The 14,874-nt window shown below is 47.3% G+C and overlaps 1 protein-coding gene across 6 annotated transcripts in view; it reads left to right on the top strand.

Moving 5' to 3' along the window:
* The window catches only part of SNX29 (sorting nexin 29), a 552,359-nt gene that overhangs the window by 51,643 nt on the left and 485,842 nt on the right, over nucleotides 1-14,874 (top strand). For 5 of the 6 annotated variants that reach the window (XM_067706614.1, XM_067706617.1, XM_067706615.1 and 2 more), the window contains 2 exons: nucleotides 10,696-10,876; nucleotides 13,945-14,015. In XM_067706614.1, the coding sequence (XP_067562715.1) occupies nucleotides 10,696-10,876; nucleotides 13,945-14,015 (252 nt within the window). The remainder of the gene's footprint in view (nucleotides 1-10,695; nucleotides 10,877-13,944; nucleotides 14,016-14,874) is intronic. The other variant, XM_067706618.1, reaches the window with a different exon arrangement.

Genomic DNA, 14,874 nt, shown 5'->3' with positions numbered 1-14,874 from the left:
TCCATCTCCAGAACCTTTTCATTTTCCCAAATAGAAACCCTGCCCCCATTAAATAATAACGCCCCATTTTCTCCACCCACTAGCCCCTGACAACCACCACTCTGCTTTATGTCTCTATAAATTTGATTACTTTAGGAACTTCATATAAGTAGAATCATACAATATTTGTCCTCTTGTATTTGGCTTATTTCATTTAGCATAATTTCTTCAAGTTTCATGCATCCTTTTTAAGGTTGGATACTATTCCATTGTATGGATAGACCACCTTTGTTTATCCACTCATCTGTCGATGGACGCCTGGGTTGCTTCCACTTATTGGCTGTCGTGAAAAGTGCGGCTACGAACATGGGTGTACAAATAACTGTTCGAGTCCCTGCTTTCAATTCTTCTGGTTACATACTCAGAAGTGGAATTTTTGGATCATACAGTAATTCTATGTTTAATTCTTTGAAGAACCACCATATAGTTTTCTGTACTGGGTGCTCCATTTTATTTTATTTTTAATTTTTTAAAAATTTATTTATTTTATTTATTTATTTTTGGCTGTGTTGGGTCTTTGTTGCTGTGCGCAGGCTTTCTCTAGTTGTGGTGAGTGGGGGCTACTCTTCGTTGCTGTGCTCAGGCTTCTCATTGCGGTGGCTTCTCTTGTTGCTGAGCATAGGCTCTAGGCACGCGGGGTTCAGTAGTTGTGGCTTGCAGGCTCTAGAGCGCAGGCTCGGTAGTTGTGGCGCCCGGACTTAGTTGCTCCGTGGCATGTGGGATCTTCCCAGACCAGGGCTCGAACCCGTGTCCCCTGCATTGGCAGGCGGATTCTTAACCACTGCACCACCAGGGAAGCCCGGGGTGCTCCATTTTAAATTCCCACCAGCAATGCACAAGGGTTCCAATTTCTCCACATCCTCACCAACACTTGTAATTTTTTGTGTTTTTGATAATAGCTACTCAAATGGGTGTGAAGTGGTGTCTCATCCTGTTTTTTGTTTTGTTTTGTTTTGTTTTGTTTGCGGTACGCGGGCCTCTCACTGTTGTGGCCTCTCCCGTTGCGGAGCACAGGCTCCGGACGCGCAGGCTCAGCAGCCATGGCTCACGGGCCCAGCCGCTCCGCAGCATGTGGGATCTTCCCGGACCGGGGCGCGAACCCGTGTCCCCTGCATCGGCAGGCGGACTCTCAACCACTGCGCCACCAGAGAAGCCCTCATCCTGGTTTTGATCTATTGTCTCTTGAAGTTTCAGATTTCTCTCTAAAGTCATTTCATGAGCTTCCTACCAGTTCAGCTGGATGGTGCCCCTCCGATCGGTGATGACCCTCCCCCATCCTGCAATGGTCCTGAGTCCTCTTCTCACCAGACCTCTGTGTGGCACCACCGTTTTCTTGTCTCCCTCTCTCGGTGGTCAGGGACTGGGTCCATCCTTGCTCACATTTGTAGCTCCAGTGTATTGCAAGGAGCCTGCAACTACATTCAGAATAATGACTCGAGGACCCAGATGTCAGGTCATGCTGCTCGTTCTCCTGGGATGCCAAACCCCGCCCCCTTCCGTCTGTACATCCTCACAGTTGAAAGCAGGTGGTATTAGTATTAATATAGCCCCAACTGTAAAATTAGAGAAACCTACTTCCTTGATCCTCAGGGGGGATTTCTGAAAGTGGTTGATTGCATTTAACTGAAATTGGAATTTATATTTTGCTTCACCGGGGTACCTTGGGTAACAGTTTCATTTCTGTAGAAAATTGATTGCAGAGGAAGCTGCATGTGCCAGGAGAACCCCAGACCTATCCTTTTGATCGTGAGGGGAAGTCCACTCCCTCACCCTCCCATCCCTATCATGTTTTCAGTTCCCTCTTTGTGTTTCTCTGTTGAATTCGCTAACTTGAAAATCAGCTAGTTCTGGTGAAAGAGAGTTGGGAGGATGTCTGCCAAAGGGGCAGAGAAGATGTCCAGGGTGGCGATAAAAATGTTCAGCAGCTGGTGGGGAAGTGCTGGTCTTAGGGAGGGAGCCAGGGCCAGAGCGCTGTCCCCCACGGGCGAGGTGTTAACCCATGAGTCACTGGATTTGGGCAATGTCCATAGGGTCCTGGGAGGGTTCTTGACTGCTGGAGTGGCTGAGGGCTTGGGCCAGTGGCCATTTATTAAGGGGGATGAAACTGTCCCAGCATATTAGGATTTGTTGTAGCCAGACTGATGCCTCTTGGCCGAAGGGGACCTCTGGCTGTTTCAGAGGTATTTAATCTTTTTTTTTTTTTAAAAAATGAATGAATTTATTTTTGGCTGCGTTGGGTTTTTTTTTGTTGTTGCTGTGTATGGGCTTCCTCTAGCTGCGGCGAGCGGAAGCTACTCTTTGTTCGGTGCAAGAATTTCTCATTGCGGTGGCTTGTCTTTGTTGCAGAGCAGAGGCTCTAGGTGCGCGGGCTTCAGTGGTAGTTGTGGCGCTCTAGAGCGCAGGCTCAGTAGTTGTGGCGCACGGGCTTAGTTGCTCCACGGCATGTGGGATCTTCCCGGACCAGGGCTTGAACCCATGTCCCCTGCATTGGCAGGCGGATTCTTAACCACTGCGCCACCAGGAAAGTCCCAGGTATTTAATCTTGATGTCCTGTAAATTAAGACTCAGACCTGGCTTCGGCGTTGTCAGTTTTGAGTTATTATCCAGCCTGTTGGTGTCATGGACACTTTGCTTTGCTTCTGTCAGCATGAAAATGGCTCTTGCGCAGAGGATGGAGTACCCCTAAAAGGAAACAGGGCGCAGGTTTTAGAATGGTGGAGAAAGTTCCCACTTGTTCATAAAGGAGGTACCATAGGCCCCTGTGTCACGTGGGTGAAGGCCAGGTGCGCTCTGTTGAGGTGTTAGAGCTGGGAACTCAGCCTTCAGATGATCACAGGGGCCAGACAGCTGACAGACATGAGTGAATCGGGCTGGTGAAGGATGCCAGGGAGTAGTGGCACCTGAGAGTCACCTGGCCCCTGCAGAGCAGGCTGGGATGTGTAGTCAGTCTGCAGATTCAGGTGGAAGAGAGGATAGATTTGGATGAGCAGCTAGCAGTCTACCACGGTGGAGCTTTTCCCCTTCTCTGTAGAGTGGTCAGAGACACCTCTTCATGGGGACATTTGAAGAGAGACCTAAGGAAGCGAAGGAATTAGCCATCCTGTTATTGGGGGAAGGAATCCCAGGCGGTTCAACAGGTTCAAAAGCGTGTAGCAGTCAGTCTCTTGTTTGCTCTCAAGTTGACTCCCTGCCCTTGCCCTGCAAACTCTATTTCCCGGGTCCCCTTGCCCATCATTTCAGTGGGAGGTGGTGATACGGTCAGCAGGTGAGAGGAAGAAGGGAGCTGGAATGTCTCTTCCTCTCAGCCCTGCTTCAGGGGGTGTCTCTAGCTGTGGCTGTGCTTCCTTCATGGTCCTTGGAGGTCCCCCGTGGCTGCCAGTCAGGCCTTCCTCGTCCCTCCACTTTCCTCCCAGGTGCCTCTGCACAGTCCAGCTGTTGCCTGCAGCCCTGGTTACAGCGCCTGGGAACACCTTTTGTTCCTCTGGCGTTAGGGGTGGATTAGCCTTCTGGCGTCAGTTATCTCTGGGTGCCCTCATTATCTCCTGTTTGGCTTTCTGGCTCTTCCAAAAGCTCTGTAACAGGTGTCCTGTTTGAAATTCCTTCAGTGGGCTAGCTGGTGTGGTTTCTGTTCTCACGGCTGGGTGGGCCTGAGGTACAGCAGGCTTGGCTGGTTGGAGGAGCAGCCAGGAGACCTGGCTGTTGAGGCTGTTGGCTGTGAGGCTGTTGCAGGGTGAGTGGCAGGGAGAGTGGGACGAGGTGAAGTGGAGAGGTAGTGGGGAGCCCAGTCACGTCCGGGCAGTAAGTGGTAATGTATTCTCCTTTTCTTGCTTTATTTTTGTGATCTCCTTTCACCTCTACCAAGATAATTGGCACTTGTTCTGTAGAGTCAGTAGGGGTGTAGGGGTTTAAATCTACTGAAGTCTTCCAAAGCAATCCAACATCTCAGATCATGGTGCATTTATTCATTCTTTTTTAAAAAATTTTTTATTGGGGTATAGTTGATTTACAATGCTGCTTTAGTTTCAGGTGTACAGCAAAATGGATCTATATTCATTCTTTAAAAATGTATCATGTTCTGGGACTTCACTGGTGGTCCAGTGGCTAAGACTCCGCGCTCCCAGTGCAGGGGGCAAAGGTTCGATCCCTAGTTGGGGAACTACATCCCACATGCCACAACTAAAAGATCCTGCATGCTGCAACTAAACGTCCTGCAAGCGGCAATGAAGATCCTGTGTGCCACAACTAAGACCCAATGCAGCTAAATAAATAAATATTTAAAAAATGTATCAAGTTCTGAATTGTACACCTTAAAATGGTGAATTTTATATTAAGTGAATTTTACTACAATTAAAAAATAACTGGAAGTGGCTAAGTTACCTTTAACTGGCAAGTTTTAGTTTTTTTCTGAGTGAAGGGAGTTTAAAAACTAACTGGAAGGAAATTTAATAGCAGAGTTAATTTCAGTTGCAGAGAAATAAAGACAATTCCATCTTTACTCAAAAAAGAAAGTATCAATGTAAAATGATACAGCTGCTGTGGAAAATAATTTGATGGTTTTTCAAAAAGTTAAACATAGAATTACCAAACGATCCAGCAATTCCACTCCTAGATGCATACCTAAAAAAATTGAAAGCAGGGACTCAGTTACTTGCACACAAATATTCATAGCAGCATTATTCACAAGAGCCAGAAGGTAGAAATAACTCAAATGTCTATCAGCAGATGAATGGATAACAAAGTGTGGTGTATACTATATATAATGGAATATTATTCGGCCATAAAGAGAAATGAAGTACTGCTACCTACTATAACATGGATGAACCTTAAAAACATGCTAAGTGAAATTAGCCAGTCACAAAAGGTCACGTGTTGTGTGATTCCACTTATACGTAGAATCTAGAATAGTCAAATTTGTAGAGACAGAAAGTATGTGGAACAGAGGTTACCAGGGGGTGTGGGAGGGGAGGATGGGGGGATTAGTGTTTAATGGGTATGAAGTTTCTGTTTGGGATGATGAAAAATTTCTGGAAATGGATAGTGGTGATAGTTGCACGACCTTGTGAATGTACTTCATGTCGCTGAATTAGACACGGAAAAATGGTTAAAGTGGTAAATTTTATTATGTATGTTTTACTGCAATTGAAGAAAGCGGAAAAAAAAAAAAGTCCCAAGTTTACATACTTCGTACAAGTCTTAATTATGTGTTCTTCAGGTTAAAGCACAGCCCCTGTGTTCTAGTTCCAGGAGGCGTCTTGTAGCTGGTTGGGCGATGGCCACGTGACAGAGCCACAGCCCCTCATTGGAAACTCTGCTTTGCCCCTGCGTTTGTGTCTTGTAGTCAGGCTCATGCAGGTTGGGGTGTGACTGGGATCTGGGGGCACCTCTGCTCACCCAGGTCTCAGGCTGGAATATGGAAGCACTTGGTTTTGCCTTTTGTTCCTGGAATGGTTGATACGATGTATGGCTGACTCTGTTAGCTTCCTGCCTAGAATCCCTTCCCCTTTTCTTCTTTGGCTTAACAGAACCCTGATTTTGCTTCCGGCTGTGGGATGTCCTTCTCTAGGTCATGGCTCATGAGTGATTTAGCCAGTCTTGACATGTTCTCCACTCCCTTGTGCTTTTCTGGGGTAACTTATCCTTGCCTGAAAAGAGGGAGTGATAGAGCTGGCTTTATCTTCTTCTTTTTTTAAAAATTATTTATTTATTTTTGACTGCACCGCAGCATGTGGGATCTTAGTTCCCCGACCAGGGATCGAACCTGTGCCCCCTGCAGTGGAAGTGCAGAGTCCTAACGACTGGACAACCATGGAATTCCCAAGAACTGACTTGTATCTTAACCTCTTTCTTCTGCTCCAATTGTGAATGTGAGACCCAGAGTGTAGACAGTCCTCAGAGACAGCGAGGGTAGAGGGTAGAGATTCTGCCCATGACAGAGCCTTTGAACCAGCTGTCTACCTCCAGCCTAAGTAATTAAGAAAAGTAAGCCTTTCTTTGTTTACAAGGAGCCTAGCTCCTTGTAGTTGGGTTTTCTGTTTATTGTTGAGCGGTGCTTTTGTATGTGTGTTTATTTTTGAGGGATGCCATCACCCCTTGAATGTGTGCATGCATTGCTCAGGGCCTGCCATGTTCTCGGCCCCCAAAATGATTGTCAGATGGTTGAAGAACCTGCCCTAGCTCCCTGCATTAGGCTTCTTCTGGTTGCAGGTGACAGCCAAAGGGCACTTACTGGCTGAAGTACCCAAGAAAACTAGGGGTTGAGCTGCGTCCAGTGGAGTAGCATCCCCTACATCTGTCCCTTGGTCTCTCCCAGTTCCGCTTCTCTGTGGGTTGGCATCTTTCCCAGGTGGGCCACTCTACCTGACAGGGGAAATGGACCCAGGAAGCGCCAGATTTACATGACAGTTATAGTTCCTACTTCTAGAACGGCGGTTGGCAAATTTCCTTAAGGGATCAGATAGTAAGTATTTTAGGCTTTGTGGGCCATAAGTTTCTGTAGCAACGTCCCAGCTCTGCCTTTGTAGCAGGAAAGCAGCCACAGGTGACTTGTAAACAAATGGACGTGACTGTGTTCCAGTAAAACTTTATTTACAGGGCTTCCCTGGTGGCACAGTGGTTAAGAATCTGCCTGGCAATGCAGGGGGCACAGGTTCTAGCCCTGGTCCGGGAAGATCCCACGTGCCACAGAGCAGCTAAGCCCGTGTGCCACAACGACTGAGCCTGTGCTCTAGAGCCCGCGAGCCACAACTGCTGAGCCTGCGTGCCACACAGCTGAAGCCCGCGTGCCTAGAGCCCGTGCTCCACAGCAAGAGAAGCCACCGCCATGAGAAGCCCCCACTCGCCCCAACTAGAGAAAGGCCGTGCAGCAACGAAGACCCAACACAGCCAAAAATAAATTTAAAAAAACACAAAAACTTTATTTACGAAAAGAGGGGTGGGGTTGCTGAATTTGGCCCTTGGGCCTTTGTTTGCTGACTTCAGTTCTGGAGGGAGACAAGGCTTCTCTTCTAGCATTTCAGGCAGAAGTTGTGGGGAGGGCCCCGTGGTCCAGGGTGAGGCCAGTGAAGCACTCACTTCAGCCACAGAATTTAAGGGAACACCAAAAGCTCAGCGATCAACATAAATAATATTTTCATGCAATATTTAAAAAAAATCAAAGTTAATACAGAAAATAATCTATCCCGCAAAGGTCACGCAAAAGTCCCACAAAATATCAAACAGGACCGGGATGAGGGGGTGCTGAGTGAGGCAAGTTGAGGCGCCCGCCCTGCTGTGGCCAGGGGGTTGACCAGCTTGGGTTACCTGCCCACCCCTGTGGGAGGGAGAGTTTGGTAGTGCTAAAAGCAACTTCACAGGGAACCAAATGGAACACGGTTCCCCTAGGAAAGAGGGGTGCAGCTGCCAGAAGAAAGGGAAAGGGATGCCGTTTGCCTGCCTTGGTTCTAAGCACTTCATATCATGCTTTATTGTCTCATTTTTTTTCCCTCTTAGCAAACCTCAAAGGCATGTAGTTCTCCCCATTTTACAGATGAGGAAAATGAAGGACAAACTATGTTGCCGAAGGTCACGCAATGCCTGAAGTAGAATTCGCGCCAGGGATTTTGCCCTCAAAGTATGCATTCTTGAATTCTTGGCATCGATTAAAGTTGAGGCCTGTTAGAAGCTTTGCCAAAGGCCCCGTGCTTTCATCATCCTCTGTCAGCAGGTGCCCCTAGGTAGCTCACCTCAGTGCCCCTTTCTTGGCTCTTGTTCTTGTCGGCAGATGGCTTTAAAGAGTTGGGGGAACCAGAAGCCCTCACCCACTTTTGGAATCAGCCTCCTGTGTAAAGCAACAAGAGATAAGTGTATATTCCCAAAGTAAATTATGGACACTGCAAGTGTTAAGTGGCAGGTGAGCTGTGCTTTAAATAGACCACAGTAATTCTGGCAGTGGAAGCGGAGCCCTGCTGGGATAATAATGATCGTCAGCACATCACCCAGGCAGGCTTTAGAAGGATTCTGTATCGGTAAGCAGTTTGCAAAATTGAAAGGTGAAAACACACTTTGAGGTGTGTCATGTGTACTCAGGTCAGAGGGAGGTGACTGCAGTTTTAAGGAAAGACAATGCAGGTGAGAGTCACTTGATTGGAATCGTGACGGATGTACTGGTGGTTGTCTGGTGGGTTACAAAACAAGTTTTTGGCTGGTCAGCCGGCTGGCCCAGAGTGGTACTCTTACCAAATTCTGAGAGAGGCTTCCAGTAGAAAGAAGGCTGTTTGCACTTGTGCGGTTTGGGCTGATCTAATGGGTTTCGGAAGGGGATTAGTTTGGCTTTTAGGGATTGAGACAGAAGGTATTCTGAGTAAACTGCCCTGCTGGTGGTTTTACCAGTCGTTCCTGAGATGTTTATTCTAAATGATTTCAGAGGTTGACTTGATACACAGATGCACACACACTCATAAGTACATACACATTTAGATGCTGTTAACAGAAAAAGGAAAAGGGGAAACAACATGAATGCTCTTGGATAAAAAGATAATTATTTAGCAAACAGTGGTTCGTCATCATGGGCTGGACGTCATGCTCCGTGTTCTACCCCCCTTTTCTCCAGTTACCCCAGTAACCCTAGGTGATTCTGCACTTTGGGGCTTACTTTAAGGGAGAGGAGTCTGAAGCTTAGCATGGTTGAGGGGACCTGCCCAGGGTCCTTCCGCTGAAGACCTCCTCGCCTGTTGTCCTGCCTGCTAGACTGGAAGCTTGTTAGGAACGAGTCCTTCTTGTCTACCTGGCGGCCCATAGCCTCGCCCAGCTTGTGGCTACTGGGAGGAGTACAGTCTGTGCTACTTGAGCCGAACTGCAAGCTTAGAGTGAGCTTATTAACTTGCTGTCCCGCTTATGGAGATGTGTGTATTCACATCCTTCTGGAAGGAAGGTTCAAAGCTCTTGTCACCTTCTCAGAGGGGTCCGAGCCTGTTTAGCTCCTGGATTAGAATCCCCGTCTGGCAGCAGAGACTCGGCAGTTTCCCCCTCGGGATATCGAGCAGTTGTGAACATGATCCTTTTCAAGGAGGCAGAGCGCCCCTCACTTTGCAAGGCAGTGTGATGAAGTGGTTTTCAGGGAGACAGCTCTGAGGTCCCTTTCTGCTGTACCACTTAAAACCGTGTGTCACTGGGCCAGTTACTTCACTTGTCTGGGCCTCAGCCTTGTCTTTGACATGGAGATGGCCTTGGTGGTTGTGAGGACTGAGGTCGGATGGAGAGTGTTGGGTGCAATGGCTGGCACGTAGCTAATGCTCAATAAGTAGTAGCCGCCCTCGCTGTTGTTGCCGTTATTATGGGCAGCATTGAAAAGTGTTGATGACTGTCCTTAAGTAACGAAGGTTGGTTACAAAATTAGGTATACACTAGAATTACACCTGTGAAAAACATCTGTGCGCATGTAGACAAGAAAAGCAGGATGTGAGGCGACACGATGACTATTTTACGGATAAAAACAAACTTCTTAGCTTTCCTTAAAGCCTTAAATCTGCTCAGACCTATGGAAATCTCCCCTAAGGAACTAGAAACAAGGACAGTGAGTTATGTACAGGGATGTCCAAAGCATTATACAGGGAAAATTGGCATTATATTATGTTCCCAACAGTCCTGAAATAAATTGTGTTTAACTGGGGAGCTATCAAAAATCACGTTCTCAGAGATCTTTACATGTTACAGGAAAATGTTCGTGATCTAGACAAGAAAAGAAACAAGTCAGGATACAAAGCTACGTGTGTGTGTATTTATATATACACACATACATACGTATACAACACACAATGTGATGGTGTATTAATTTCTTATGGCTGCTCTAACAAATTACCACAAAGTTTGTGGCTTAAAACAGCACAAACTAATTCTCTTATAGAGGGTAGAAGTCCAAAGTCAGTTTCACTGGGCTAAAGTCAAGGTGATGGCAGGGCTGGTTCCTTCTGGAGGCTCCAGGGCAGGGTCCGTTCCTTGCCTCTTCCGGCTTCTGGTGGCTTCTGGCATTCCTTGGCTGTGGCCACATCACTCCAGGCTGTGCTTCCCTGGTCATGGCACTGCCTTCTCTTCTGCATCAGCTTTCCTTCCCCCTTACTCTTTTAAAGACACTTGTGATTATGGCAGGCCCCCAGAGACTACCCAGGATAATCTCCCCGTTTCAAGATCCTTACAGGGGTCATTCTGCTGTAAGGACACACCTGCACACCTGTAATGACATGACCTGTCACATCTGCAAAGTCTCTTTTGCCATAAAAGGTAACATGCACAGGTTCCAGGGACTAGGGTATGGCTATCTTTGGGGGTCATAATTCAGCTCTCACAGATGTCAATTTTGTATAAAAAAGCAAAGTGCAGGCAAAAAGACTGACTTGAAAATGTTAATGTTGGTCGTCACCTCTGGATGGCGGATGGGGGGTTCATTTTTATTTTCAATATACTCTCGGGTATCTTCCTTTTTGGTGCTAAGAAGTAACTCTTTTACAACCCTGAAAACTGCCCATGGACATATATACAATTCTTTTTTTTTTTTTCTTAATGTTCTTCTCCATTGTGGTAAATCAACTATACTTCAATAAAAAAAACAAAACCAAAAACTGCCCAAGGGTGTTCCTCTTCAAACGATGCACGTCCCACAGCGCGGTCCCACTGTCTCCGCAGAGCCCGTGTTCTGGTTCTACGTGAAGGAGGTCCTCAGCAAGCATGAGCTGCAGCGCTTCTACGCCTTGCGCCACATCGCCTCGGACGTGGGCCGCGGCCGCGCCTGGCTACGCTGCGCCCTCAACGAACACTCCCTGGAGCGCTACCTACACATGCTCCTGGCCGACCACAGCAGGCTCAGGTACCCCAGAGGGGCTCGGGGAGGGGGTGCGCCGAGGGGTGACCGTCGTAGTATCTGCCCGCCTGCATCTGGGGCAGCTGGGTTCCCCTATTCCAGCCCCAGCTTGTCCAGCTGTGCTGTGGGGACAGTCGACCAGAGACTAAATGAGGATGCCTGTAAAGGGCTCCCTCCGCATGACAGCTGCATGCAGCAAGCACTCAATAGATGCTTGTTATTATTAAGGCCTGGGGTGTGGAGAGCGCTGTTGTCTTAGGACACAGCCTGCGCCCCACTTGCTGGAATTTTAATCTGGGTTTCTTTCGGATTCAGAATTTCTTTCTCTTTAGATGTTGGGTGTTCAGTGCCCAGTTTCATGGTGTGTCTCACCTTGCGTGCTGCGTACTGTACAGCTCCTTTTGGTTTTTTTGAGGTTAATCAACCCTAAACTGATGGAAAGAAATAAGGAAGTTTTAAGTTGGGGAGACAAGTCATTTGTTATTATGAAACAACATCTCGTTTTATTTTGTTTTCTTTTTTTCTTGATCATAAAGTTCACTCTGTCAGTTCGTATAGGCCAGGTTATGCTATCATAACAAGCATCGTATAAAACTCATTAGCTTGAGACAGCCGAGTTCATTTCTTCCCCCTGCTGCATGTCTGTCATGGGTGGGAGGTCTCATCTCAGGGACCCAGGCTGACAGAGGCTCCGTCTCTACATATGCTTTCTTGATTGCCAAGGCAGGACAAGGGGCTGTGGCTGAGCGGAGCTCTGGGGCTCTTAAAGCCTCTGCCCGCTGTGATGCTCACTCCCGCTCATATTTCACTGGCCGGCAAGTTACATGGCCACAGGCAAGCTCAGCAGGGTGGGTGAGGTATGGTTATCCCACAGCCATGGGGAGACGGCATTGAATGTGTATCAGCGACAGTACAGTCAGCCATATTCCCTTCAGAAACATTTGACGATGCTGTAGAACCCTCTGGGACAAAACTTAAATCACTCATAAATTGCACAGACATAACTCTGCTAACATGTTGGTATTTTTTCTGTCATTTTGCTTGTATGCTGGTGTTTGTGACCTTTTTCTCCTCTCCCTGTCTTCCTCTCCCTGTCCCTTTCTCTCTCTCTCTCTCGCTGTTATTTTCCCTCTGAGAAGGGTGGACTAGACATGTTGTTTTGTGTCACCTGATGATGCAAAGGGACAGTGGTCAATTCTGCCCTGGACCCTTGAATAACTTCCACATCAGCCCAGATCCTCAGCATTGAAGTGTCAGCTAATTCATTAAGCTGGCGTTTCCTCAGTGCCGTGATGCATTTCCGTGATTTCATATCTTGCTGTGCGTTCCCTGGCTCAAGTCTCCTCTTCTGTTTCTCCTGTTGCTTGTGGTCACCTCTCTACCAGTAGTTTGTTAGGTGTTCTGGGATTGTGCACTAAGGCTGTTAAAGATACCCTTGAAGTTCTCCTATTGATGTTGCTTGTGGTACCTTGTCCGGTTGTGTGTTCAGACCCTGTGGATATGAAATGGTAGGGATGGGGGCCAGAACGACTGGCATCAGCTGTACCTGTGTGCTGCTTAGGGTCTGAGTTGGGAGGCTGCGAATGTCTGTGTGTACATCTGAGCATTAACCAGCTTTCATTAAGGAAAACATACTCATGTTTCTTATAATAGTTTTTGTGTGTGTGTGTGTGTGTGTGTGTGTGTGTGTGTGTGAAGCTCTTTCCAGCAGATCATTTACAAGTGCAGTCTGCCCTCTCTATCCCCAGGTTCTGCATCTGTGGTCTCAGCCATCCGTAGATTGAGGACCGTGTTTAAGATCTGTGGTTGGTGGAATCCGTGGACGCAGAATCTGCAGATTTGGAGAGCCAATTGTACTACACTATTTTATATAAGCATCTGCAAATCTTGGTATCCGAAGCGGGTCCTGGAACCAGTCCCCCATGGATACCAAGGGACAGCTGTAGCTCAGAGTTGTGCTCTCATTGTCAAGGTTGAATGTAAGAGTGAGCAGTTGAAGTGAATCAGCTGTTAAGAATCAAAGTTGAACTTACCTGAATCACTAGCCACTCTAACTTGATGTGGGAAAACCAGATTCATTTACATGCATGAAAACTGGCTCCAATTTGCAAAGAATCACGAATTTGGGACTCAGAGGTCTAGTTGCAGTGCCACCTTGAACATGCAGTCTGTGCTTCCGTTGACATTTTTGCCAGGTTGAGTATGTTGAAAATGATGTGTTTCTTTTCTCTTTCTGTTAGTTGTATTCAGTCGCTTCAGCAGTTATGTATCCAGTCTCTTGCTGAACTCCAGGTCACCTGTCACTGACTGTGCTTCAGTGAAATTGGGTTTTGACTCCGTTAGTTTAGGGTTCTCTGACCTGGCAGGGAAGTCTGAGGGGTGAGGGTATTTGCTTGTTATTGCTTAACGGGGGATCAGATAAAGAGCTGGGGAATAAGGCTGGGAGACCTGCTTTGGAGCCCTGGCTGTACCATTTATTGCTGAATGACCTTGAACAATGGACTGACCTGTAGGCCTTTCTGTCCCCCTCCTCCCCCACTGCTGTTTAGATCTGTGGGCCTTTTTAGCCTCCCAGCCCTTTCCAGGGGTAACTTGGGCTTTTGGGCTGCAGCCCAAGCTGGTGTTATATACAAATGCCCTGGTTGATGGAGCCATGGAACTATAATTTCTTACTGAAATTGTCTCTTCTTGTATTAACCCAATCAGGGGGGCCTTGTGGGCCGGCTTGGATTTCCTGTCTGTCTCTTAGAGACATAGCTTGAGTGGAAGTCACCCCTCTGTCTGTCCCCTTCTCCTTTTCTGCTTCAGAAATACCACGTGTACATCTCATGCCTATCTCAGTACTTTCAAGCTCAGGGGACTCTGAAGATCTCAGGGGACCAGTGAGGAAGTTGTAGGATATGTGCGCTCAATCCTTTGTTTATAACCAGACGCCTCAGCCCAGCAGAGACCTCGTATATCCACTCTGGGACACCCAGGCGTGGATTTTCCAGGGAACCATGTGTAGGAATTGTTTGGCTGACAGATGCTGAGAACCACTGTTCAGAGTTTTTCCCCTGTTTTCCAATTTGCAGCACTTTTTATGAAGACTGGGCTTTTGTGATGGATGAAGAAAGGTCTAGCATGCTTCCTACCATGGCAGCTGGTAAGCCTGGCCAGGGCCAAGGGCGGGGGCTCCTGTGAAGCTTGGTGAGCAGAAGAGGCTGCCTGGGAGTGAATTTATAACTCCAAGGGATGCTCTGGTTTTCCCTCTCCTCACCGAATTAATAATGAGTCACTTGCCGCTGTCCTTCCTTTAGTGGTGATGAGCAATTGAGTCCATTTATCTAGAATTTGGTGCCCTGGCTGGGAAAGCATGGGGTTGAGGGTGTTTGGCCGTGGCTTTGCAAGTGTAATATAAAGATCCAGGGAACTGGGGGAGGAGACCTGCCTTTGAAGCCTAGCTCTGCCCCTGTCTGGCAGGTGGCCTGGGGCAGATCCTGTGAGCTTTTTTACCTTTACTTTTCTCTTCTGTGACGTGGGAATCCTGATAGCACGGCAGTCACCTGTATAGGGCTGTGAGAGAATGAGATGTGAGAAAGAGTCAAGTACATGATTTGTTACTATGAAAGCCCTGCATTGATGCTAGTTGATGAATTGTTAAATTGTTTAACATTTGACTGTCACTCAAAGGGTAAAGTGGGTAACTTGTTTCTTTCTTCCACATCCTTTGTTGCCTCCTTTTTCTCTCTTCCCTCAAAGTTTGCACTGAGTCCCACCTACTGAGAGTTACGTTAGGCTTGTCCATTGATGAGGAAAAGTCAGGTGACCATGATGTCCTGTGTGGGCCATAGGAGACCAGGGCAAGTTTTTGCCTAAAGTGATAATGGTAATGATACTGGTACACATTTTTTGATTGCTTACTGAGCTGTTTTCGATGGGTGATGGTCTTTAATACTCTGTAAGGGATGCTGCTGTCCCCCTATTATAAATAAGGAAACTGAAGCTCAGAGGTCATGAATGGC

The sequence above is a fragment of the Pseudorca crassidens genome, chromosome 15 (genome assembly GCF_039906515.1).
Source record: "Pseudorca crassidens isolate mPseCra1 chromosome 15, mPseCra1.hap1, whole genome shotgun sequence".
NCBI lineage: Eukaryota > Metazoa > Chordata > Mammalia > Artiodactyla > Delphinidae > Pseudorca > Pseudorca crassidens.
The sequence above is the reverse complement of the archived record's forward strand: the minus strand, read 5'-3'. Positions and strand labels throughout refer to the sequence as shown.